Below are 27,913 nucleotides of genomic sequence, written 5' to 3'. Positions count from 1 at the left end.
GGTCTGGCTCTCACACAGGCAAATGAGGAAAACAAACTACAAAAGAAGAGCAAATTGACATTTTTAACAGCTAAGTCCATGGGAGCTGAGAGCCAGGGGTGGCTTTAGCATGAGCTTATGGGGTCATTTGCACACACAGAAATCACCCCGCACTAGCAGCTCCTGTCCTAGATCCCCGCTCTCGGTGTTGTGACCTATCACATAGGGTCTCAGCGGCACTCAGGGTTGGAGGGTGGCTGGGCCAAATTACATTGAGTGGTCTTGCAACCTGGCTTGCAGGGTTGCACCACCACTCAGGTTTGGCCCAGCCATCATGGCAGAGGAGTGGCTGGGCCAAATCTGAGTGGTTCTGTGATTCCATGCTCCAGGTCACAACACCCTGAGTATGGAGCTGGACCCACACCCACAGGACCAGAGCTGTCACTGTGATATGAGTGTGGGGCAGGCTTGCTCTTCAGCACCCATCCCTCCCTGGGCCTCTCCTCCTCTCCAGGCCAGGATTAGGGTTGCAGTGCTAGGGAGGAGAGTACTACTGCTAGCAGTTGCTACCCCCTCAGCAGTTTAGTATAGTGCACCCGTTGAACTGGGAGGCTACATCCACCCCTGCTGAAAGTGCTCAGCATCTTGCAGGAAGCACCCAGCACTTTGCAGAACTGAGCCCTAATAGTAATATTCAGAACCATGCAGAAGGCCAGTCCAAGGCCTCCATGCCACTATACCCCACTAAAGCCCTGGGATTTAAGTGGTGCATAAACCTTGTACTAGTCTTCTGTACAAGGATGAAATTCACTCTAAATTAGGATTCTTGCTGACTAATTCTAGTGAAGGGAGAACGGAAAGATGCTGTGATGCTAGGCAAGAGAGGTAAGTTGGGTTTAGTGGCACAGACAGATAACATACATGATCCCTCCTCACAGAAGCATGGCTGAATGTTCCACTTCGCTTATTTTTATTATTGAAATATCAGCCCGGTCAATGGCACAGTAACATTTTCCTGGCCCAGTCAGTACAGACAATACCCTCATCCACAACCTCACCCTCACTTTTATAGTTTCCAAATGGATGAAGCCAACATCAGACTCCTGTAACCTAAAAATGACCTTTTTTTCTACCTGAACACAGTGATTCAGATAAGATTCAAGTGAAATTTTTTTTCTTTAATAGTATTCTTACGTTTCTCCTGAAACTTTTTTTAAACAAAAAATGGGGTTTTTGACTACACAGAAAATGTTGTGAAATTTGCTTTCTGTGAGAAATTTCAATTTTTCATTGAAAAACAAAATAACCCCATACAGAAATAGTTCAGTTTGGATAGGGTGCCACAGTGCCTCATGGGTGTTGAAGTTGGGTTGTTTCATGTCTCCAGTCTTCTCTATGGGCTGAGCTCCCTGGCCACACTACAAGTCCCATGATGCATACTGGCATGAGACACCCAATCCCAGGCAGCACTTCCCCTCTGTAAGGGGGGGAGACTGTTATGCATCATGGGAGATGTAGTCTGGCAGGGAGTCTGGCTTATTGAGGAGAATGGAAGTCTGTGGTACCTGAACTGCAATTTCCATGAGGCACTGTGGCAGCATTTTCTAAATCAAAATTTTATTTTTTGGCCTAAATATTTTGGTATCAGCTGAATTTTTTTCAGTTTTCAGATAAAATTTTTGGTACAGAATTTTTGGTGAAAAATTGAAATTTTCCTTGGGGAAAACACATTTTCTGACCAGCTGTATCTCCAAGTAACTTTGGCTGCTTTGCAGGATGAGGGAGATTAAAAGCGAGGTGAGGGAAGTGATGGCTCATCATATTGCTGACAACAGAGTCTGATGGGTAAGGACAGAATTACACTAATCTGTACTCAGTTCCCATTACAGTGCCACCAGTCCCGTTACTGCAGCTGGAGAAGTGTTGTACCCGAAACAACAGTGTGACATTGGCCTGGAGGATGCCACCCTTTACCCACAATCCAGTGGAAGGGTATATCTTGGAACTTGATGATGGAGATGGTGGCCAATTCCGAGTGAGGACTTCATTCAGTATTTATTTGGGTTCTCTCTGGGCTTGTGAGGGTGGAAGGTGGGATTTCACTACTGCAGTACACAGCTGGATGATAGCCCCTTGCAGGATATAGTCAACTGGAGTGGAATAGAGACACCCCAAGGTTGCTCTAATGTGTGCTGGGGTTGAAGCCATTGTATAAATGGCCCAGGAATTGGGGAGGTTCCTTTGCAGATTTCACTGTCAGCTGCACCCAGCAAACAATGACCCAGATCAAGAAATGCAGTCATGGAACAATTCTATTATGCCCGGTTTTCTGGGTAAATTTTGGCCTTTATCTGAGGTTCTCAAAATCCTTTCTATGGTCATGGAAGAGGGTGAGTGGCTGAAGCTCAACTCGGACAAGACTGAAGTGGTGATGGTGGGCTGGGGGAAGCAGCAGTAGATGGCAGAGGTTATGTGAGTCTCTTTGAAGGAGTATGTCTGCCATTAGTTACAAATTTTTGCAGTGTAGAGGTGATCTAAAACCCCTCCTTCTGCTTGACAGTCATAGGAGTGACCCGACCAGCTTTTTATCATCTGGATCTGGTTTGGAGGCTGAAGTGTTTCCTCTCAGGTGTGGACTGTGCCACCATTATCTAGGCTTTTGTTATCTCAAGATTAGACAGTTGCAATGTGCTCTACCTGGGGCTGCACCTTAAAACCATTCAGTGACTTAATGCTTGTGCAGAACACATCAAATCGCTTACTGAGCAGGTCATCATGCTGGGAGCGCATGACACCGGTGCTCTGGGATCTGCACTGACTGGCCATTGGTCACTGGGTGGAGTTTAGGTGATGGCTCTGACCTGAGACTGGCCTACCTGAGGGATATTCTCTTTCCCTGTGCCGTACTGCCGCAGTTGTGGCCAGCAAGGGTAGGAACCCGCTGATTATAAAATAGAGAGTGGCTGGCAGGGTGGTTCTCTGTGCAGGCTGCAGGACTTTGGGAACTTGCTCCCCCACCTCCTTGATCTGAAATATCCCAAAATAGGTGGCCTTCTGGGCATGCTGTAAAAGCCATCTGTTTGCTAGGGTTTTGGAGAGGGCTGAGGGTGTGCTTCCACAACAAAGAAAGGGTGGAAGGAAGGTGTATGGCTGAGTGCCTGTTGAAATGATTACTTTAAGAACAGCCATACTGGGTCAGACCAAAGGTCCATCTAGTCCAGTATCCAGTCTTCTGACTGTGGCCAATACCAGGTGCCCCAGAGGGAACGAACAGAACAGGTAATCAGCAAGTGATCCATCCCCTGTCACCCATTCCCAACTTCTGGCGAACAGAGGCTAAGGACACCATCCCTGCCCATCCTGGCTAATAGCCATTGATGGACCTATCCTCCATGAACTTACCTAGTTCTTTTTTTAACTTATCTAATACTTTAATGATTCTTGGAGTTTATTGTAGTAGTAATGATATGTTAGGGCTCCTAGAGTCTTTGATAGGCATGTTTAAAATTAGCATTTAAATCTAAATAACTAAAAACAAATGTCATCCCCAGTATAAATAATTTATAAGATCTCAGGTCAGTACAGCCTTTACTTATACCCAAAGCAGGGACACATTCAGATCTATCTTTCTGATTGATTTTGTGAATCCCAAAATTTCAAAGTTGTGGATTTAGAATATAACAAGAAAGATCCCAATTTTTGACATGCCTCTAAAAGGATAATATTGCCTGCACTGCTGTGATGTAAATATCATCTACTTTAGCTGTTTTAAAACAAAGTGCCTGCTTCTCAGGAAAGGCCATTCCAATAAAAATATGCCTACATTTTGTATGTGATATTTGATGTCTAAATCAATAATACCAACTGGATTTCCCCCAAGACTTTATCCGCATCTGGCCTGTGGATTTAACAAGAAGCTTTAGTTCATATCACTGCAAAGTGCCATACTCTGAATGAGCACAAACAGTCGGTGAACAATGGTGAAAACATACAAGAAAGCAAGAATTGTCCAAAAATCACAATCTAGCTCGCACAAAATGTATTTTATAATATGGGGCTCAATAAACCACTTCACAATAACCTTTGTGTCTCTGATCAAAAGACTGGAGGAGAAGTCAAGGCCTTAGACTTTTTATCGTGTTACTGAAAGCACAAGTAATCCCTTCTCTATTCAGCAGTGAACTTAAATGTATACTTAAGGCTCGCTGACTTCAGTGGGACTACTCAGGTTCTTAAGTGCTTTACAGAATTGGGGCACAAGTGCTGCGCTGAATCTGGGCCATAAGCTCTGTGTTAGGGCATTAGCTACTATAAATCTAAGTAGTTCACAGTATCATAGACATTGGATGTGGAATGTTCCAGAAGTCATGTATTCCATCGTCCTGCCAATGCAGGATTATTTCTAGAGCCCCGCGTTTTTTGCAAATGTGAAATAACACGAAATAAAACAAAAAAGATAGTATAAAAAGTTATAAAAGGAAAAGTGGGATTGCCTGTCCCACAGGTCTGGGCCTGCTCCGGGCATTGCGACCTGGCCTACAGGGTTGCAGTGCTGCTCATGTTTGGCCCAGCCACCCCTCCATCATGATGATGGGGGTGCTGCTGGGTCAAGGCTGAGCAGTGCTGCGATCCCATGGGACAGGTCACAACACCTGGAGCCGGGTCCAGCCCTACGGGACAAGAACTACCACTGAGGGGTGAGTGTGGGGCAGGCTCATTCTCCATTACTGCCCCCTAAGCCGGACCCCATCCCACCCCAGGGCTTCCACTTTTCCTGGGGCTGGATGACATGAAATAATGCAAAATTTCCAAAAAATAAAACAAAAAATTAAAGAATTTCACCTATTGGAGATTATCTAATGCTTTATCTAGTCTCCAATTAAAAATGTGGTTTCTTCCTCATCCCTATAGACTCTTCCATTGCCTGACAGATCTCACTTATATTTTGCTTAGATTTTTCTCTTTCATAATTTCATGCCATTACTCCTGGCCATCCCCTTTGTGCCCAAATGACGACTCATCCTGCTTGGTGTTTGCACCAGTCAGATTCTTGCAGCCATTTATCACATTCCCTCCACCCCCTTAGTTGTTGTATACCCAAATGATACATACAAAGTTCTTTTTATCTTCAGAAATAAGCCTCTTCAGACTCTGTATTCATGGTTTGGATCTAGGTTCCAAAACTACATTGCTGTATATTAACAGTACCCATAGGAGGATTGAGACAGCCCTCTTGAAATAACAAAACTATACATTTTAGACTTCCCTTTTTAATCTTTGTCTCACTCTTGCTGCCTTCACCTTTCTTTCTTGACTTCTCTTCTCCACGTTGAGCCTCACTGGACGTAAGTATCCCTACTATAATAATGTAAATTCTAAATTCCCCTGAACATTGAACAATATTTACTTGTAGCTTATGTTTAAAAGTCTGACTGTGAGACCCTGTGTTGGGAAGAAGGTGGTGAGCTATGTTCCTGTCTTTTTGAATGCTCAGGAAGTGTATGTTGGCAAGGAGACCCTATGCACAATTGATGGCCTTCATTTCAACAGTACCTACAATGCAAGAGTCAAAGCTTTTAATTCATCAGGAGTTGGCCCTTATAGCAAGACAGTTGTTTTACAGACATCTGACGGTGAGTTTGTTTTAGATCATTAAAAAATAAAGAGCCCCAGTTTCTAGCAGCCAGGTATTCACGTTCCATCACATCCACCAATATACTTGGCATTATGAGTTTTGATAACCTTCAGAAAGGGGCCCCAGGACTGAACGTGCCTATAGACTGAGCTTTGCTCTCAGTCCTCTATGCTGTGACTCCAGGTCAGGACTGATGTAGGTTAGTGGGGCAGGATGGGGATGCCCACACTCCTGCTGCTCCTTCTGTGGCTAAATAGAAGATATAAGATCCCCTTTAGCAGACCTTGGCCTTGATGAGTGTACATGTGCATACTTTCCAGCAGTAGTATGTGTGTGCACATTTGTGGAGTCTAACACTTGCACACAGCGTTAGGATCAGTTGGGTACATGCACAGGATTTAGTGCTGGGAAAGTACTTGTGCAGCTATGTTGTGCCCTCATTGAAAATCAAGCCTGCAGTCTCTGAGGTTGTCAATCCAGCACTTTCCCCTGCCCCAAATACTCAAAAATGATAAAAGAAAAATAAAATCCAGCTCTTTAGACTTTTGGCATGTTTTAGTTATTGGCAGCTCTCCAGGTTTCAAATGATACAAGTGCATTTGCCTGTCGAAGCTTTGGGTTTAATTAAAATGGTGTTTGCTCTAGAGTACGTAGTCATTTACACCACACACTGTGAATATCTATATGCCACTCCTTGTCTCCACCTCTCTCTCTGTGTCTTTGGTGTTTCAGTGTTTTCTTAACTACTGATACTAATTTCACAAGAGTGTTTGATAAGACCTGGGTGGTAATTCATGCTGTGTTTCCATGTAATTACACTTGACATCCATATGGGCACCACAAGAAGTTAATCTTGATTAAAAATACTGTAAATTAATCCTGAAGCAAATACCATAATCGTGCTCCGTATTTATATAGTGTTTTCAAAATATGGCAGAATAAAATATTTAGGTGTAAAGAATTTTTTAAAATAAGTGAGTGAAACCCAGTTGTGATGAACTTGGACACACAATGAAACAGTAATTGCAGTAGACACAGGCCTGAACCAAATCCCATATCTGAACAGCCCCAGACTTTGGGGAAGTCCAGAGCCAAATTATTTTTCTCTCTTATTTGTGCAGCAGTAATTTGCTCAAGAATGTACCTGACCCAAGCAGAGATACTCTCTTCTCCAGGGAGCTTACATCCTGAAAGGCAGGCCCAGATAGGACAAAACACATTGCCTGGTTTACAGTTATATAGCACCTTTAATCCAAACAGATTGGAAAAATGCATTGCAAATTTTACTGATTATGTAAATGACATAAAGCATTCTTATTTTCTCCCCGACTTAAATGCAATCATCTCTGAGGTGAAACAGTGCATAGTGCTGTAGTCTAGCATAACAAGGAAAGAATATCTTCTCCACTTGAAAGTATGGTGGGAATTTAGGAGGGAAGAAACTTACTTAAAATAAAGCACAGTTAAATTTTATTGCATCCTTTCCTGCTATTAAGCTGCCTTTATTCTTCCTGCACAGTGGCCTGGTTTACCTTCGACCCCTCTTCAGCCCATCGGGACATAGTCCTATCGAATGACAACCAGACTGCCACTTGTAGTAGTTACGACGATCGTGTTGTTCTGGGCACGGCGGCCTTCTCCAAGGGTGTACATTACTGGGAACTACATGTGGATCGTTATGATAACCATCCAGATCCGGCTTTTGGAATTGCCAGAATTAATGTGATCAAGGACATGATGCTAGGAAAGGACGACAAGGCATGGGCCATGTATGTTGACAACAACCGCAGCTGGTTCATGCATTGCAATTCTCATACAAGTCGGTAAGCTCTGATCATGGACTTTTCTCGTGGCTTTATTTTTTCCCTCCCTTTAAGTACGACACAGTTTAAAGATTATGCATTCCTTTTCATTGAAGCAGTGGGAAAGGTGATTTCATTCCATTCCCTAGGATTCTTTGTGGTCCCAGGGCAGTATAGCAATTAGGCAAACACTAGCACCAATAACAATTTGTTCAAAATGAAGATATTTACTGTCAGTACTGAAAGCTGATTAAACCTAGTGATAGGCTATGCCCAGGGGTGATTTGAGGACAAGGACAGAGGAGGGAATGCCTTACACTGATGAAGAGTGACCAATCTGCCGTATTAAACAGAGGTATTGAATGGGATTCTTTGCAAAGCATGTCAGTCTTCTTCAGTAGGAAGACTAGTGGTTGTAATGGAAGCTTGCTAGGACTGAAGGCACAAAGTGGAGAAAATTTGGGGGTCCTTATCTGGGAATTGGGCAGTTGGGGGCTGGAGACAGGCTAAGGCTGAAATACTTAACTCCCCTTCCTACCACTGTGGAGATCGGCATTTATGTATTCTGCACCCTGGTTTTATCAGGAAGATTTTCCCATCATCAGCCAGCGTGTAACAGCCAATATCACAATATTGATATTGCATCCGATGAAGTGAGCTGTAGCTCACGAAAGCTCATGCTCAAATAAATTGGTTAGTCTCTAAGGTGCCACAAGTACTCCTTTTCTTTTTGCGAATACAGACTAACACAGCTGTTACTCTGAAACCTATCACAATACTGTAATTTCTGGAAATAATATGTGCCTTCAGAAATGGAGGCATGGCTGGGAAGAATGTTGTGTAGTTGGAATAGAGTTAGTAATCAAAAGTGTGAGCAACCAAATAATAATAATTAAAAGATTTACAATTGCAGTCAGTAGAGTTTTACATGAGGGTTGAATTTGGGTCTAGGAGTATCAGGTAACTCTCAGGAATGCTATGATGGTTCATGTAAGTGTTGTTAGGGTAAATTGCAGACACGACTGCTCAGTCATGGGTCACAAGAAATATTTCTAACCAAGTGGCATGATTAGGGTTCGCCATTCATGTCATGATGTTTGACTTGATTGAATCACTGGATAATGCTGTTTTTCGTAGAACCATAGAATTGAAGGACTGGAAGGGACCTCGAGAGGTCTTCTAGTCCAGTCCCCTGCATTCAAGGCAGGAGTAAGTATTATCGAGAATTTTATTTAGTTATAACATTTGTAAGACTAAGAAAAGTAATCATCTTCTTCTTCTGCTTCTTCTGCTTATTTTGAGTCTTCTGATGATTTTTATTTGGTTGCCCACATCTTTGATTTCTAACTTTATATTCTAACTACACAGCCAGGACCTTCTTCTCTGAACTGACATATTATTCCCACAATATTACAACAGCATGTAGTGGAGTGAATTTGGGCCATTCTATCTATACCAGTGTTTCTCAACGAGTGGGTCATGACCCATATGGGGGTCATGAAAGTCAATCGGGGGTGCCAAAAGGTGTCAATGGGATGTAGGCGGCGTCTATGGCACTTTGTTGCTTTTGAAAAGCTTACCTAAGTATTATTAACCCTATTTTACAGGTATGGGAAATGGATACACAGAGAGATTATGTGACTTACCCAAGGTCACATAGCAGGTCTATGGCAGAACCAGGAATAGAATCTGGTTCGGTATCCTATTTTCTGGACCACACTGCCCCTCCTTACCCCACTATCTTGAATATTTGTTCCTTAAAACCAATAATGAAGAGAGTCTTGCAATGATCTTGAAAAGGCTTGTTTATAATGTTCCCTTTTTTTTAGATATTAAAGGGATATTTACCTCATTGTCACATTACCTTAAAGTTGGTTTCTATATCTCCTGTAGCACGTACTGTATATTCTAATATGTATTTATGTTTTAAAATATACCACAGTTGCTGAAAATTTTTTAAAGCGAAGGCCACTGCCAGAACATGACCTAGCAAAACTGCTGCAAAGTTATCCAGCAAACCCTGTTCCCAAAACAGTGGATTAGGGCTGGCCAGAAAACAAGAGTTAGATTTTTATTTTTATTTTTCTGTGAAAATTTTTGAATTTTCAACATTTGGTTTTGTTACCCATTGGAATGAATACTAGACATTTAAAAAAAAATTGGGGGTCAGAGGACCCCCTCCTCCTCCAAGAATAGCCAGTGGCCCAGTGGTTAGGGTGCTCACCCGGGATGTGGAAGACGTAGATTCAATTCCTGAGACAAATCAGGTGAAGCAGGGACTTGAGCCTGGGTCTCTCACATCCCAGGTGTTCTATCCACGACCTGAGAAAGTTTTGTTGAAACAGATATGTTCCTGCAAAAAGTTTCAGTTTTGATGAATCATCATTTTCCAACAAAGTGATTTGTCAAACAATTCTTGACCATTTCTTTTGTGAATATCGTCTGTATATTTACAAAAAGAAAAGGAGTACTTGTGGCACCTTAGAGACTAACCAATTTATTTGAGCATAAGCTTTCATGAGTTACAGCTCACTTCATCGGATGCATTCAGTGAAGTGAGCTGTAGCTCACGAAAGCTTATGCTCAAATAAATTGGTTAGTCTCTAAGGTGCTACAAGTACTCCTTTTCTTTTTATGACTACAGACTAACACGGCTGCTACTCTGAAATCTGTATATTTGTCTCTGTTCTAATTTATAATGCAGCCATCACCATGTTATAGGCAACATCACAAACGACATGCATGACAACAACAAAGAAGTATTTTTTAAAAAGCCATCTTGGCTTCTGGGCCATTATAGATTGGCAAAAGAATTTAAGGGCTGAGCCAAAGTGTACTGAAGTCGGTGGAAATTTTTCCATTGACTTCAGTGGGTTTTGGCTCAGGCCCTAAACCAACATAGAATAAAATAACAAAATGTGATAAATTATATGAAAAGATATTTGTCTCTGTCCCTTTAGTGCCTTTGGATTTAGGGCAGAAGTAATTTTAAGCAGTAAATAAATTAGTGGTCCATGAAATAGCTGATGCTTTCTGAAAAAATGCTGGCAAATAGTCTGTGTGACACTGTCCTAGAAACCTATTTAATGGATTCAAGCCTTGGAGTCAGATTTCAGAGTAACAGCCTTGGAGTGTTGTTATGGGCAAGCACTCTGTATTGCTTGGCCGCTCAAGAGCTTAGCAAAAGCTTTTTTTCCATGGACAGCAAACAGTAGACACATTTTGGCTTTCTGATCACTCTGCCTAAACGGGAGAACAAAACCGCTTCCATGGATGGTGAATTGCCAGCTTTTACAGGTATAGCTTAAAAAGGGACAGACTGATGGATTATTCACTAGAGTGAAGCATAACTGTGGAGTGCACATTTTTTTAACGTACACGCGCTTTAATGGTATTAGTGCTAGGCATTATATTTTTAACCATGGCAACCAGTTAGGTCACTTGGTTAACCCACTAGTTTCAACAGTCTTTTAAAAACAGTAGAATCTGCTTAACTATCACTCCCCAGTGGAAATAGAAATATACCTCTGAGTGATCATATATTTAACAAATCTATTAAAGCCTATGAGGGTTGCAGATGCTATGGGGGCCACTATAATTATAGATATCTAGAGACCAATTGTTTCAGCTTTCACAAATTTTATAGGAATGTGTGAGTCTGAAAATAAACATAGTCAAAAGTCCTAATCATGGAAATTGCTAAATTCCTTTTGCAAGTTGGCAGCACCCTCAGCTCTCATTGATTCAGCATCTTGCATAACTGGGCCCTAAAAATTTTTTTAAAAAAACATCAGAAGATGGCTGATTAATGTTAGTAGCCGTAGCAGCGCAGGGAATCAGTCTTTCATGAAGCAAAAGAAGTGCAGAAAAAGAGGCACAAAAAACTTAGGCTAGCAAGTATCAATTCACATTTGTTAACTGCTGGGAATAGGTGCACAGACACACCAGGTGTGCAATGTGTCCCTTGTCTAGAGCCACTGGAGTTCATGGTAGTGGAGCTGTTCTCTGGCGAGGAATGTATACATTGCAATGTATATAAAATCCCAACCACTGCAACAAATCGCAAAGAAGAAGAAAAAAATCACTAAGAAGAGTTTGTGTCTGGAACATCCTAAAAATGAATAATTAACCATCAGATGGGAAAAGCCGCACCTTGAGAACTTGGGACAGAAATCAGTAGGAGTCTCTTCATTGATTTCAATGGGCTTTTGTCAGGCTGTTGAAGAAGCAAAGTAGGAGTGAAAGGAATCAGCCTTGCCATTAGAAATCAGAAGGTATTCAAATTATTGTAGGGTAGGTTTATAAGACAAATATCAACTTAGTTGTTAAACCAATATTTACATTAACTAAAAGGTGTTTTTAAAATGTTAGGACCTGTGTTACAGGAACTTTGAAACTTTTTGCCATTTTCTAATGATATAGCCAATTCTTTCAGACCTATTTTGCATCATCAATTTGGTCAATCCCCTGCTGGGAAATATTCTAAAGTGGCAGGCTCTATTGAGAGACAACAGCATTATTCATGGAGGGCCAGATTCCTCCATCTTTACTCACAAGCAGTAGTGCCTTCTGGGGTTTCTCATGGAGTAAGGTACTACTCAGTGGTCCTAAATCTGCAAACGCTCATACAGATACTTAACTTTACACATGTGATGAAATAATCCAACAGGACCAGAGTCAATGTGAGTAAGGGTGGCGGAATTGGGACTTATATGGAAATACTGAAAAATTGATGGATATCTCTACAAAGAAAGATTCTTATCCAGTAAATATTTATTTAACTGCCTAAAGTATTATAACAAATTGCTGTTGTTTCCGTTTAAGTGGTCATGCAGATTGTTAAGACACTAAGTGGCTTCACATAAAATGTAACATGCATTATCTTATATATAATATTTAAAACAAGTATGAAGTTATAAAAAGGAATTACACTAGAATTATTAGCTGGTCTTCTCGAAAATTAGATCAGCCCAGCTATGTCACTCAGGGATGTGAAAAAGCCACACCACTGAGCGATGTACTTAAGACGACCTAACCCCTGGTGTAGTTAAACTAGGTACCACCTCTTGGGGAAGTGGATTAACTATGCCGATGGGAGAACCTATGTAACTGTGTTTTGTATGTGGATGCTGCTTAACAAGAAATATTTTGGATGTGGCATGGTGATCTGATTAATGAAAAGGCATGGTAGTTCTGTGGTGTGTATTATTTAAGACCATAATTACATGAGTTCAAAGTCTGTTCAGCCAATTGGTTTCTAAGTTATATGCAAAGCATTCAATCAGAAAAAAACTAAATGTTAAAACTGCAAAATAAAGCACTTAGAAGTCAGGAAATGCCTTGGTAAAGTTTGTCCATGCAACTTTCACTTTCCCACCGTTCCCCATCATTAGAGTGACTGGGAGATTGGTCCCAAAAGCAGTGGACCACCAAGAGGTGTGTAGCTTTTGTGGGAACCATCAGAAACACAGGGCAATCTGCACTGAGACCCTTTGCCTTTGCAGTGGCTCCCTCTTTCCTGCAGCCCTCAGCCACGGTGTTAGAGAATCCCCTCTCTGCCTTTGCCCCGTAACACCCCTACAGAAATTGTTCCAAATTACAGTGAGGAAGTGGTTAATGCTGACAGAGTATTAGTAACTTACCTGCTCGAGACCTGTGGGTTTGGTGGGAGGATGATGCTGGAAAGTGGGTATACCTCCAACTCTGCCCCTTTCCATATGATAGATCTCAGGGAGGGGTTTCTGTTCAGGTATGGGCTGGGGGAACACTACTGCAGAGGCAGCAGTCCTCGGTTCCAGCCTGCAAGCAGGGCTTTGCTGGGCTCTCATACCCTCAGCCTGTGGAGGGGCAGGGACCTATGGCTCTGTGTCATTGTTTAGCACAAGGGTTCTTAGCCTTTTTCTTTCTGAGACCACCCCAGCATGCTATAAAAACACCACGGCCCACCAGTGCCCCAGCAACTGTTTTTCTGCATATAAAAGCCAGGACTAGTGTTAGTGGGTAGCAAGCCGGGCAGCTGCCCATGGCCCCACACTATAGGGGGCTCTGTGAAGCTAAGTTGCTCAGGCTTCAGCCCAAGGTAGAGGGGCACAGGGCCTGGGCTTCAGCCCCATGCGGTGGGGCTTCAGCTTTCTGGCCTGGGCCCCAGCAAGTCTAATGCTGGCCCTTGTTGGCAGCCCCCCTGAAACCTGCTCGTGGCACCCCAGAGGACCCCAGACCCTTGGTTGAGAACCACTGGTTTACCACACAATTCATTAGCTTCAGAGAATTAACTAACTTCTTAGATAGGTAGGAGCATAATACCATCAAAAAGGGTGAAGCTTAAATTTCTGCTTTTGGAGAGGATCAATGTTTCTGCTAAGTGACATTTTAAAAGATGAAAAAGTATATTTAAAAACTCAGCTGTATGCTGCAGCATGTAAAGCAGGACAAAATTTGTAATCAACTCAGGTACTAAGAGGGGAAAAAATAAAGTCCATCAGAAAAATATCTCTGTTATCTCAGTGTTGCCAGTTCTTGCCATTTTTATCATGAATCTTGTGATATTTGGGGTGTGTGTTTTTTTTTTTTAAGTCCCAGATCCTGGATTCATGTAATTAGGTTATGAGAATCTCATCTTTCATTTTAAAAAAAATTAGGTTCCTAGCCCTTACAGTTATAGAGCAAATCTTGAAAACACAATCCCAAGTGACTATTACACTGGGAGGCAAAAAAAAGAATCCCATAGTTATCATCTTGTGGGGTTTTTTAAAACAGATCTCATGATTAGGTGGGGGACCCAACTCATAAGTTTTGAGTGGAATACTGGTATTGTCTAAAGAGATTTCATTGGGGAAAGAATCTGCCATATTCTCATTATCAGCCCAATATAGGATACAATCCTATTTCCACTGAAGTCAGTAGGAAAACTCATTTTGAGTTCATGGGGAGCTGGGATGAGCCACGCAATGGTCTAATCATGTGGTTTTCAACCTGTGGTCTGAGAACTCCTGGGGGTCCACACACTGTGCTTAAGTGGGTCCATGAAAGGTTGTCATTGCCACAGAACCATGGTTTTCAACCTGTGGTCCGTGGACCGAGGATGGGCCACAGAATATATATAAGATTTCCAAAGGGTTCTGCACCTCCAGTTGAAATTTTGTAGGGGTCCGCAAATGAAAAAAAGTTTTAAATCACTGGTCTAATCTAAAGAAAACCACCTTGTGCCACCTGGTGGACAAAACTAAAACAGGTTTCAGAGTAGCAGCCGTGTTAGTCTGTATTCGCAAAAAGAAAAGGAGTACTTGTGGCACCTTAGAGACTAACATATTTATTTGAGCATAAGCTTTCATGAGCTACAGTTCCGATGAAGTGAGCTGTAGCTCACGAAAGCTTATGCTCAAATAAATTTGTTAGTCTCTAAGGTGCCACAAGTACTCCTTTTCTTTTTATGGGGAAATAGTTTTACTTTGTGTAATGACCCATCCACTCCCAGTCATAGGGCCTAATCACATCAGCCACAATATCAGAGGCTCGTTCACCTGCACATCTACCAATGTGATATATGTGATATATGCCACCATGTGCCAGCAATGCCCCTCTGCCATGTACATTGGTCAAACTGGACAGTCTCTACGTAAAAGAATAAATGGACACAAATCAGACGTCAAGAATTATAACATTCAAAAACCAGTTGGAGAACACTTCAATCTCTCTGGTCACTCGATTACAGGCCTAAAAGTGGCAATAATTCAAAAAAACTTCAAAAACAGACTCCAACAAGAGACTGCTGAATTGGAATTAGTTTGCAAACTGGATACAATTAACTTAGGCTTGAATAGAGACTGGGAGTGGATGGGTCATTACACAAAGTAAAACTTCCCCATGTTATTGCCCCCCCCCCCCCGCCCTCGGTTCCTCAGACGTTCTTGTCAACTGCTGGAAATGGCCCACCTTAAGTGATCACTCTGGTTACAGTGTGTATGGTAACACTCATTGTTTCATGTTCCCTATGTATATAAATCTCCCCACCCCCCCCAGCTCTCCTGCTGGTAATAGCTCACCTTAAGTGATCACTCTGGTTACAGTGTGTATAGTAACACCCATTGTTTCATGTTCCCTATGTATATAAATCTCCCCACCCCCCTAGCTCTCCTGCTGGTAATAGCTCACCTTAAGTGATCACTCTGGTTACAGTGTGTATGGTAACACCCATTGTTTCATGTTCCCTATGTATATAAATCTCCCCACTGTATTTTCCACTGTATGCATCCGATGAAGTGAGCTGTAGCTCACAAAAGCTTTGTTCAAATAAATTTGTTAGTCTCTAAGGTGCCACAAGTACTCCTTTTCTTAAAACTAAAACAGCCATTACCAATAATATCAATTCCCTGCTCCACATATTTGGCCTTAATCGTTTTTTTCTGGTTGGCATGCATGTTATTGTTGATCACTAGACATTCTGATGAATATTACATTAAAATTGTGTTTATACTGTGAATTGTGGGGGAGTTGTTTTCTCTTCTGCTGTAAATTTTAAAAAATATTATAAACACTGAATCCACGCACGTCAGGCTATAATTCCCTTGCACAATTCCAGTGACATTAAAAGCATCAGTGCTTAGGGCCAATCCACGTATCTAGTGGTTTTCTAGCTCAGTGCTCTTTCAAGTAGTATGGTATTGAGCTAGCCTAGTCCTTAAAGGACAAGTGCATGAATGTCAGATTATTCTTGCGTATAAGAGTTGGCTGAATCTGTCGTCATGGTAGGACTCTGATGCTACAGTAGCTCTCAACAGCTACTCCTGACACAACTGATTATCACCACCACCACCAAAACAAACCCCACCCCACCCCCAATCTGGGGGCAGCCTAAGGTGTCTGCTATTTTTGGACATAATTTTTGCGTCCTTCCCTGCAATTAGAGCCATAGGCACCTACGGGGAAAAAATAGTGGGTGCTCACCCGCCAGCAGCCCCGCTGATCAGCTCCTCCCACTTCTCCCCAGCGCCTCTGGCCCACCGGTGATCAGCTGTTCAGTGGCATGCAGGAGGCGCTGGGGGGGGATAGAGGGAGGAGCGAGGATGGGGCACACTCAGAGTCAGAGTGGGGGTGGGAAGAGGTAGGGTGCAGGTGGGCCCTTGGGGGAAGGAGTGGAGTGCGGGCACGGCCTGGGGTGGAGTGGGTGTCCAGCACCCCTGGAGAAATCAGAAACTCAGCACCTCTGACTAGAGCAGAGTAGATCCCAATTGCTAGCTGTGATAACCAAATTAAAATAGAATGAATGCTGTGTATTTGGTTCAGGCAAAAGGGATTTCATCAGTCATAAGCGACTGTCTGTTCTTACAGTCTATCTTATAAAGAGTTTAATGTGCCGCCCTATCTGAGACCTCAAATGCACATTAACATTTAGGCTAGTTCCTGCAGCCTTTACTTATGTGAACAATCCTGTGGATTTCAATGAAGCTGATGGAAAGCTCTTAGGATCAGTTCTTTATCAATATTAACATATTCCCTCCAGAATGTGAGGTATGAAGAGTACTGGTTTCAAACCATAACTTTTCCGTCCCCAACGTCTTTGCTCTATCCTGTTAATTGAACTCGCCCTTTCTCTGTCAAGCCCTTTGAGCTTTTACAGCTGTGCCAAAATGTACCCACTGGGTGGATATGACCTTATGGGGCCTCATTTCTCAAGGCTGCCTGCATTTAGTGGAAAATGGGAACTACACATGGAGAAAAGGCCTTTAGCAGATGTCCTCCAACTAATACTGATTTTACCATGCTGCTCCACTTTCCTTTCACCAAGACTGGCTGAAATAGAGAGAGGCTGGAATGTAACAATCTGCCTCCTCTAAGATGGACAATATGGTCACTTTGTTTCTTAGGACAGAAGGGGGTGTTTCTAAAGGTGCCACTGTGGGCGTTCTCCTGGACCTAAACAAGCACAGCCTGGCCTTTTACATAAATGGGCAGCAGCAAGGACCTCCAGCATTTGAAAATGTGGAGGGTGTCTTCATGCCTGCATTAAGCCTCAACCGAAATGTACAGGTAAATCCTTTTCAGTTCCATCTAACTCGTTCTGCATGTCAACCAAAGGAGAAATTCTACTGCCTGTCAAAAGTTATTGCATGATTGCCAGAGAGAAGAGATTGAGATGCAGTTCTTAGGTGTAAATATGGATTTTTTCCCCCCACTTTGTCTAGTTTTGTTTGCTGACTATATCTGGGCTAGTACCACTTTTTAAAAGAAAATAGTTGGATTTAACCTTTTTGTGTCACATCCCAGATATAGGGAAATGATGCTTTAGAAATAATAAATAGGTACACGCGCACACACACAACCCCAGGATGGCTTTGTTGCTGCTCCACCATCCAGGAAGCAGCAATGTTCTAAGGCCAGCCTCTAGTAAAAGTATTGATATCTAAATACTCTTAGATCTCTTATGTTTGGAGATAATTAACTGCTGAGTAAGTACAATTTCAGCAGCATGATGGTAAATAAAGCTAAGAAAATGTAGGTCAAAGAATGTCTAGTTCGAAAGAGAAGACCCAGTAAGCAATTCATTCACACTCTTTAATTCATGACATTTGGAAACACTTATATATTCTCTGGGATTAATGGTGTAAATGTAATTTATGATAACCCAAGTTAAGGCTCCTTTGTACTGCTAGAATGGGGCCTTAATGTAACTGAGAATTAGATCCTATATGTGCCTTAGCACCTGAAAGGCTGGAGGGTTCATGTTACACCAGCCTGAATCCACAATAACCAAGCGTGGTACCTGTGTGGGTAGAGACTGCTGCACCCCATAAGTCTCTTTCCTCTGACTTGAGTTGCCTGCATGTTGGTTTAACCCCAGTTTGTTCCTCTTTTTCTGCAAGGGTAGAGAATCCTTCATTCAAGGGATGTTGCATGACAGCAATAAACTCCCACTGTCCAGGCCCAATTACAGCTACATTTATACTAGGTACTGTTCACTGAAGGAAGGAAGGACTTAGAAGTTGCACTAATAGTGGTCTGGGAATTGAAGTTAAAAAGGTCAATGACTGGTAGCTGTATTCTTATAATCTGTTTATTAGCAGTGTCTCAGTTCAGCGTTGTTCCTTGAAGCTGGTAGCCTTTCTTGGCTGTTCCCTCTGAAGTCCTTGTGTCTCCCCCTTCCACAAAGGCCCTTGTACAAAGGAGCAATAGCCTTTTCTTCTTCCCAGTGGCCACCTCCTATGGGGTGCACTAGGATCCCCGTGTACTGGACCTCCCACTGGTAGTGAGCAGGTGGGCCCTGGACTGCACTGCAGTTTGTTCAGACAGGGTGAAATTCACCTGTGGTGGGAATAGCTAGTGCAAGACCCTCCACATCACTTACTCCCTTCAGAGGAGCTACTCTGTGAGTCCACCGGCTGTACAGAAGTTCTTGTGCCTGCCCTACGTGCCACAGGAAAGATCTCTGAACTGGCTATATGTAGGCTTGGAAGATTACATTGGAGCGGGGCTGGGGTGAGGCTGCAGATCCAGGTGATGTGAATCCATTGGCCCCAATACCCTGCGCAACTGGCATGGAGGGGCTGTGGCTGCTAGTCCAGCCCATAGACGGGGTAGTAGTAACTTCTGGAGTCTGTGCAGCAGCTTTACACCCTGGGCCTGCGTTGAATTTCCCATTCGGAGCTGCAGTGCTCAGCTTTTTTGAAAATTGGGTCACTTTCTAAGTGCCTAAATATGGACTCAGGCACCCAGCAGGTGTTCTGTGAGTGGAGTGGAGTAGAGCACCCAGTACAGTGGGGCCCTGATCTCTGATTAGGGGCTCTAGGCACGACTGTAATAAAGGTAAACAAAATTCTAAGAATTACACAGCCTTTCAGAAATAACTCCGTATGGCATGTTGCAGAGTAGGTAGGTATTTACAGCCAGTCACATCAAGTTAACAAAGAGATTAGACACCCAGACTTTATTAATAATAATTCAAAATACTCCAAACTATCACAATGACTCTGCATGTGCTGCTTATTATATTAATAACATTTTAATAATTTGTTATTAATGGTGCCCAAATATGCCAATCAAGATCGAGATTCCACTGGATTTTTTTTTAAAGATATGATCTAGTTCAAGCAGGAATTATTGTGGGGAACTTCTGTGGCCTGTGTTATACAGGAGATCGGGCTAAATGATCACAATGGTCCCTTCTGGCCTTGGAATCTATGCATCTGTGTACTAGGTGGTATACTAAAACACAGAAAGACACAGGTCAGATTTTCAAAGGTTCTGAGACACCTCAAGATGCAGATAGGCACCTATTGGTATTTTCAAAAGTGCCTAACTCCCATTTTCCACATGAAAATCCCACTAGGCACCTATCTGTGTCTTTAGGCATCTAAATTCCTTTAAAAATCTAACCCATAGTTCTTCCCCCACAGATGATACAATCTAAATAGACCAGACAGACACAGGGTACTAGGAAAATGACACTGACGTTACGTGGCTTGTTAGGGCCTTTCTGGCAGTTCTAGTGCTGCAGTCCAATTCCCCCCATTGCCCAGGTGCCCCAGCCAGTCTGCTAGAACCCTTTTGTGAGTTTAAGCTTGTGAGAGCTCCTGGGAGGCGCTCAGATCCTACAGTGATGGATGCCATTGTCAGAACTCTGGTAGACGACAGCGGTGTCAGGCTATGGTGAGACCTGTAAAACCTCTGTGTCCTACACTGACAGGGTCGCAGGGAAAGGTCTACAAGACTCTGCTTTGTATACCTGAGGAGACCCTCTCCCCAGTCCACTTTCCACCTGCCTCATAACCCCTTGGGCACCCATTCCATCTGGGGTCACCCTTCCTGCTGACAAGAAGCAGCTGGCTCAGTGGTGGCTGATAAATGGTTGCTAGCCTTGGGAAGAGTCACAAACACCTGGCAGCTAGACTCAGGGCAGCTCTACGCTTACCAGTGCAGCTGCGCCACTGTATTGCTTTAGTGAAGATACCACGCTACTACACCGACGGGAGAGCTTCTCCTGTCAGCGTAGTTAATCCACCTCTGCGAGAGGCAGTAGCTATGGCGGCGGGAGACGCTCTGTTTACTTCGTGGATTGTTCACCCCCCTGAGCGACGTAGTTATACCAATGTAAGTTTGTAGTGTAGACCTGACCTCAGGGGAAGAATCATTTGTACGTTGGTCCTCCCCTGGTGACATTAGCTTTTCACCATTAACCACATATTCTTGGCCTTCACAAACTCTCTATACTAAGGATGTCCCACTTTGTATTTTAACTAAGCAGTTATTTCTTTTCTGCACAGGTGACTCTGCACACAGGACTGGAAGTACCACAGAGTGTAAGACAGCCAAAGCTGCCCAGTAACTAACTGAGCTCCTGCTGCCTAACCCTATGCTGGATTTTGTAATCTTTCTAAATACAATTTGTCATTATTCGCTGTCAGTAGAAAAGCAGTGTCATCCCTAAATTAGACTAACACTTATGCAGAACATTGCTAATTAGCACTGTGTGATCTGATAATTAATATTAATCCACATCCATTTTTAGTTTTACACTGGTAACAAGAATGCTTCTAGAATGGGGTGTTTTATTACAATAGGTGTGCATTCCTGCATTTTAGTACAAAAGCACATATATACAGCACACTACAGACACATAGTGACAGCTAAAATGAGCACATTTTCCCTTTCATAATTGGATCTGCGCTTCACATGATTATTGTGAATGGATGATTAATAGTGAGGGCAATTAACCATTAGAATAATTTATCTAGGGAGGTGATGGATTCTCCATCACTTGAGTTCTTTAAATCAAGACTGGTTATCTTTTAATAGCTATGCTATAGTTCAAACAGAAGTTATGGGCTTGAAGCAGAAATTACTGGGAGAGATTCATTGCCCTGTGTTATGCAGGAGGTCAGACTATGTGATCATAATGGTCCCTTCTGACCTCAAATGCATTTATGAATTATGCTCCCACTGACTTCAGTGGCAACAAGATTAGGCCCTAGGTACTTTTATACAAAATTAGTGCTCATTTTAGTTAGCACTAGGATATATACCTAGTGAGGGTTAAAACTGCTCAGTAAACCTTAGTGCTTCTCATTTCAGTGTGACTGCAGTGGCTTTTGGTCTCACAAATGGGAGAACTCATTTCAGTTACCTGCAACAATCGTCTTCTGAAAAGGGAGCAGAGGAGAGTCCAGTGAAATCACAGATGTTTCTTTGAAAATGGTATACACAAAATAGACTGTGTTGGGAAGAGGAGTGATAGCCTTGATCCTGGTAGGTGCTGAGCACCTGCAGTGCCCATAGATTTCACTGGGAGTTGTGGATGGGCAACATCTCTTGGGATCAAAGGTCTTAATTTTCTACTCAGCTGGGATGAACTAATTAAGGCCCTGATCCAGCAAAGCACTTAAGCACATGCTCAAATGCTTTGCTGAACTGGGGCCTAAGAATCTGGTAGGTTTTGACTTTGTCCTGCACCTCAGGAATTTTGTGATCATCTGAAACATATGAAAATGAGAAGGCTTGTCAAATGGCGTCCACAAAAGTAAGTGACTGATTGGCTACTGACGGTTTCAATCCATGGCAAAACTAGGCAGCACCTTTGCCAGCATGCAGTCAGCAGTAAATATTTTGATTTTCAATTTCTTTCTCTCTCGCAACAAAATAATGTGTGCATGTGTGTATTTTGCTGAGGGAAGAGTGGTTAACTGAGTTAATTTATAGTAGCCAGTCCCAACAGATTGCATCATGACACTGCACCTAGAACTCTGCCCTCATGATCCAGCCTAAACGTGGTGCTAATAGACAGAAACACCAGAGCCCGCTGCATACTATTGTTATACTATTTCCTTTGTAATCATGCTTCCTACACGCACACATATCCGTACACATACACATGTGTATGACCATGCCCTTTATATATATATAATGGCACACAGATTTTAATATGTTGTGTGGTCAGTAAACCTGAAAAGTAATTTTTAAACCAGCTCACTGCCTTGTGTAAAACTTTAGGCACAGGTCTATCCAAGGAGCTCTTCATGGATGGGATGCTGGAAATAAGGCACATTGCTGCGGACGCACGTATGATCTCCAGCTTAAGTGCATTCCCCACTATAGGTAATACCAAGTGATGGCAGATTCCAATGTGACAGAGGGTCTTGCACTTCTGGTTACAGGAAAGATGCCATCATAATGAACAGCCATTGGGGAGGGATGAAAAATGGGGTATTAGAGCAAGCCAGAATGAAGTAGTAAGTTAAAAGTAATCTATAACCATCTGTGCAGGATGCTTATTGCCACCCATTCGCTTTACCCAGCCTCCCCTTTTACAGAACAGAAATGTAGCTTCTTTTATATCACAACTGAACTAGAAAGCATAACAGAAAAAAAAACAAAAAAACCACCCCTCAAACTGTTAAGTGGAAGAGCAGATATACTTTCCTCCAGGACAGCTATATGTTCTATTAGTGCATTTTCAGACACGGAAATAACTGTGGTGTACTAATTTCAGTTTGTTAAACATTTAACAGAGACCAACTGTTTTTTTTTTTTTGTCTGTTGTTTTTAAATATCATCTGACCCTGTGCAGGATTTTTTAATTCAGTGGGTCTGTTTTAAGCCTACCTCAGCTAGAATGCTACAGGACCCTGAATTTCCTCTTGTGTGTGCTCGCTGTAAAGTTGTCTTCTGCTAACACAGAAGTTGTAACAGTAGCCTTGGCTTTGAGTACAGCTTTACAGAGCAGCACATGGGAATGGTGTGTTTTAAGTTGCATATGGATTTTTATACTACGTAACATCCGGTGACAATTTTTGATACGAGAAAGCACTCCACTTTTACTTTTCTTATTAAAAACAAGAGCACTGCTTGTATAGGGTATAAGGACTGAACTTTTATCTTTACTCCGAATATCTGTGAAGTAAAATTCACATGAATTTAAATCCTTCCAATCCACAACCACTGCCAGATGTTTAAAGTGAATTCTGAAAGGGTTTTGGAATTGCTTTTGATATCTATGTTGTTTTTGTTTTTCATAAGTGCTTCTGTATCATTCCTTGTGTGTCACTCCTCAGGGTGCAGGTTGCAGTTGAAGTTTATTTTTCTTTTTATTAATGAAAAATACAGACTGTTACAGGTTTCAAAGAGCTAATGAAATGTGGTGGGGCAGGCTCCAAATTTGTGCAGAAACACATGGACCTCTCCATTGCTGTTCTCTACATATTCCAGCACTGGTAAAAGTGTGATGCAGACTAGTTTAAACTGCAGTTCCCTTCCAACCTAGAGAAACTGCAAAATGGAGCAGTTAGAAACATATATCCTGTATTAACATTGTCAATTTTAATTAGACTAAGTCTATAGAGGATGAGTCTATTTTTGGTTGCGTATGTGTTTATTTTAAGGACTTATATTTGAAACTAGACCAAGTTGCCCTTATGAAGAAAATTTTAATGACTTAAGCTGCATGCATTTTGGTAGCTTGTCTAATGGGGTAATGAAAAAATAATTAGAAACAGACTATGAGACTAGTTCTGCATTTGAATACACATGCAGAGCTCCCATGGACTTTAGTGGGAATCTCATGTGTGTATGTGAGGGCAAAATTTGTCCCTTTAAGACCAGCACTGCATGAGGAATGAAAGCAATTAACTCCTCTGTTTAGGCTGGAAGTAATTCACTCCACTGTAGATCACTAACACAAGGCCCTTCCATCCACAAAGCCCTGCCGGCTCTGTGTTCCTCTATTCAACATCTGTGCACAGAGGGGAGCCTGTGTCTGTAGAAAGTCGGGGGAGGAAGAGCAATCTCACCTCAGGTGCATATTCCTTTCCCTTCCACTTCCCCCAAGCACCTCCTTGGGGCTGCAGCTCTGCAGGCCTTCAGGGGCTCCTCCAGCTTCTCCTCACACAAGCTGTGAGGCCTACAATTTAAAAGTAAAACAGTCTTTCCCTGAATTAACTCATATTGCCACTACCCCCAACCCCTTCTTTAGCAGGAAGCCCATGGGAGTATGGTTCTCGCAGAAGTTGGGCTGTTGATGGGCCAGGAAGGACCAATGGGGCTGGATGGTAGAGCAGGGACAAGGGAGTCCATTTGGGATGCCCCTTGCTTCCTTGAGATCTGTGTTGATCTCTGGGGATCATGGGAGATTGAGCTTCCAGCTTCTTGTGTGTGTGTGAAACTCTGCCTCCTGGCTAGCTGGACAAGCATAAAAGTTCTCATGGAGTTTCCTCTACTCCCCTGGGACAGATTATCCCAGGTGAGGGTGAGCAAGGCCTTAGGCATTGGAATAAATCTTACCTATTACAGTTTGCCTGCCTGGGTGCAGACTCCACAAGACAGGGGTAAACTGATTTACAGAGTTAAAAAATCTTGACCTCGGAGAGTTTAAATTCTGTTTAAATTAAAAAAAATTAAGGCATTGGCTCCTGAACCCACACACCTGGATTGTCTCTACCACTGTGAAAGAAAAACACTACTGTTTAGAGAATAATGAGGGTTCCTTGATTTCCATCATACTGCTGTGTGATCCAGAACATTACCCCTTGTAAACCTTCCTCTCAGTTCTTTCCTCTACAGATTTCCCCTATATGTTCAGTAAAACAGATTAGAAAACTTGTGCGGCTGTAGAAAGTGGAGGGAGAGGAGAATGGGGAATTTCACCTCAGGACCATACTCTTTTCCCCTCCACTACCCCCAGAACCTCTTTGGGTACCAGCTCTACAGGGCCACACACCATTGTCACTGTTGTAGACCTATGCACCCACTATTGGCTTCTTTTAATCAGATCAGTTCAAAAGAAGCGCACACAAAAGTGTTACTACAACCTGATCAGTTTGGATGTGGGCCTGTCAGACAATCCCTTGTTATTTCTCATTATAAAAGGTACACAGAAAGCACATAATATATATCTTTAAAATGTAAATGATAGTGAAGAGAGCTGTGATTTATCCAGAATTTGTAGTGCAATTTGGCTTCTTAAATTTAGAAAAGACAGGTGAAACCAGTGTCGTCTCCCATTATAGCCTATATAATTAAAGAGAGCTATAGAGGACAAATGTACTTATATTGGAATGAAAGAAAAAATTCATGATTACGTATATCAGAGTTTAAGAGGAAAAGTATTAATGTAATTTATCATATACATAATATTCCATCATATTGTAAATAGGAACATTGTAATGTATTGCTGTAGTTGGTTTTTGGCTGGTAATCTGTTGTAGTACTGTAGGTGTTGTGAGGTTTGTTTGGTGGTTTGTTTTTTTTTTAAAGTCTAATTAAAAAAGATAGGAAAGAGCACCAGAAACCCTAGTTTCTTAGACGTTATAGAGCAAGAAGAAATGTGATATACAGTTTTTTTGCCTTCTTACTTTAATAAGGATAATATTGAATAAACAAGGTTAAAGAGATAAGATCAAGGCTAATCCACCACAAACAAATGCAAGGGACTGTGTCTGAGATTATGATCTAGGGGTGTTTACCAGACTACAGATCTGCTATGCCTACCTGGTCCCATGAGAAGGTAAAATGCTGAAAAGTACTGGAGTCCTGCATTCCAAAACAGATAGTTAATAAAGCAAAACTGTTAGGCCTAATCTCAGGCTTTGCCACCTTTGCAGTGTCCTTTTTAATAGCAAAGCAAAGCATTAACCTTGCTGTAGTGATAAAACATCTTGGCCAGCTCATTGATGGAAGAGAGATTACAAACTCAGTGAGTCCTTCAGCAGGTTAAAGTAATATATCAAACATTACAAAATTATATGTTCACATGTAAAAGACCTCACTGGTCACTGAAAATAAGATTCTCTGTCTTTTTGTTTTGTTTTAAAGGAAATGAGCTGTTTCTCATTTTTATTGACAGCACTTGTTTGGAATTCCTCTGACCAGTAATGCTGGTTATCCACATGAAACAGAAGGGGAACTTCAAGCACAAATCTGTTTAAAATACATACAGGCTTCTTAGGTGCAGAAGCCCATGCAAACCACAGAGAATAGATGTCCCAGGGCTTCTGCATCCTTGCACAATATAGAAAATTGATGTGTTTTTTACTGAAACAGGTGTTCAGTAGCATTTCTGGGTCAAATGAGCTCATCTGACAGCTATACTACTGCAAGCAAATCCAAGTAAAACAAGATGCAAAACTAAATTCCATGCCACTTGGAGAATCTCCAGTTTTATATAGTGGATCTGTATGTAAACATTTATGGGTCCAGACTGCACTCTCTCAATACAGAAATCATGATGTTAACCCAATACACCATTGCATAAATGCTGTCAATAAAAATATAAAGCTTTCTAACTAATAAATGAAGCACAGCCAGGAGACACAATGTGATGAAATGTTAGAATTAATGCATGAGGTAGGACTGCTGTTTTTTCTCCAATTGTGATATGAAGCATGAAAGACATTAATTTAAATGTTGGCAAAAAAAAGTACAAAGGAACAAAATAACATAGTGTTCACATCTGGTTAAATAAAAGACAAAACTTGTTTCCTGTTTTCTTCCTAGCCATGACATTTTTACTTTTATAATTTCCCATAGTTTCCATCAATTGTAGCTGGTGGAATATACATCACTTCTGTATATGTACATCACCAGATCAAGAGGAAAAAATAAACTTTTTATAATTTTGTACCTGTAGCAAAAGTTTGTATTTTTTGAACTGGAAACAAAACTTTTTTTGTCTTTTGGTCTAAGTCTGACTGTATTAATATCCTTTTTGGAAAACGTGACGTATGAGTTTATGCTGTTTTACAGTTTTTGAATAAATTCTTAATACACTGCCAACAAATTCATTGATGGTGCCTGGTTTACTGTTACAGATAAATGGCTGTTATAAAGTTCAAGTTGCACTCGTACAATGCAACCAACAATTTGGGAAAGTTAGCAGAAGAACCTGCTGATTTAATGATAGGGGAAAGCTGAGGAAATTCATCTTCATCACACAATTATTCATTTCCTGGTTTAGAACGCTTATTAACTTCCAAGGCAGGGAATGAATCCTCCAGTCAGCTGTGTATTTTTATGGTTTGCATTGAACATTTGTGAAGTGTATTCAAACATGTTATTTAGCTCAGTCTATGGCTAAGACTTTTGGATGGTTTCCTACTCTCCAGAATTTCTCAAATAAATTATTGAAATAGGCAGGGTACAATAGTAATTGTAATACTATGAAAGTAGGTGACCTGATTGCCAGAAGCTGGGAATGGAAGACAGGGGATGGATCATTTGATTACCTGTTCTGTTCACTCCCTCTGAAGCACCTGGTATTGGCCACTGTCAGAAGACAGAATACTGCACTGGATGACACAGTATGGCCATGCCTTTGATCTGACACAGTATGGCCATGCTTATGTTCTTAACACCTTTGGGCTCTACAGAAGTCCTAGTGCATGCAAGAGGTCTTGTGTGTGCAGGAACTGTACAGTTCCTTAAGAAGAGAAGTGGTTTATACTGTAGGGTGTACTAAGCCTGCAACCACATATAAAGTACATGAAACTGCATATTCAGGCCAGCAAGGGACTGAGAA

The 27,913-nt window shown here is 41.9% G+C and overlaps 1 protein-coding gene across 4 annotated transcripts in view; it reads left to right on the top strand.

The window, feature by feature from the left end:
* The window catches only part of TRIM67 (tripartite motif containing 67), a 66,977-nt gene extending 39,865 nt beyond the window's left edge, over nt 1-27,112 (top strand). For 2 of the 4 annotated variants that reach the window (XM_084623729.1, XM_084623728.1), the window contains exons 6-11: nt 1,869-2,014; nt 5,474-5,612; nt 7,134-7,437; nt 17,280-17,442; nt 20,673-20,708; nt 21,481-27,112. In XM_084623729.1, coding sequence (XP_084479855.1) covers nt 1,869-2,014; nt 5,474-5,612; nt 7,134-7,437; nt 17,280-17,442; nt 20,673-20,708; nt 21,481-21,552 — 860 coding nt within the window. In that variant the 3' untranslated portion in view covers nt 21,553-27,112. Of the gene's footprint in view, nt 1-1,856; nt 2,015-5,473; nt 5,613-7,133; nt 7,438-17,279; nt 17,443-20,672; nt 20,709-21,480 lie in introns of all 4 variants that reach the window. The other 2 variants (XM_084623727.1, XM_084623726.1) reach the window with 1 other exon arrangement.
* The last annotated feature ends 801 nt before the right edge of the window (nt 27,113-27,913 follow it).

Source organism: Lepidochelys olivacea, assembly GCF_965140295.1.
Source record: "Lepidochelys olivacea isolate rLepOli2 genome assembly, chromosome: 3".
Classification (NCBI taxonomy): Eukaryota; Metazoa; Chordata; order Testudines; family Cheloniidae; genus Lepidochelys; species Lepidochelys olivacea.
The sequence above is the reverse complement of the archived record's forward strand: the minus strand, read 5'-3'. Positions and strand labels throughout refer to the sequence as shown.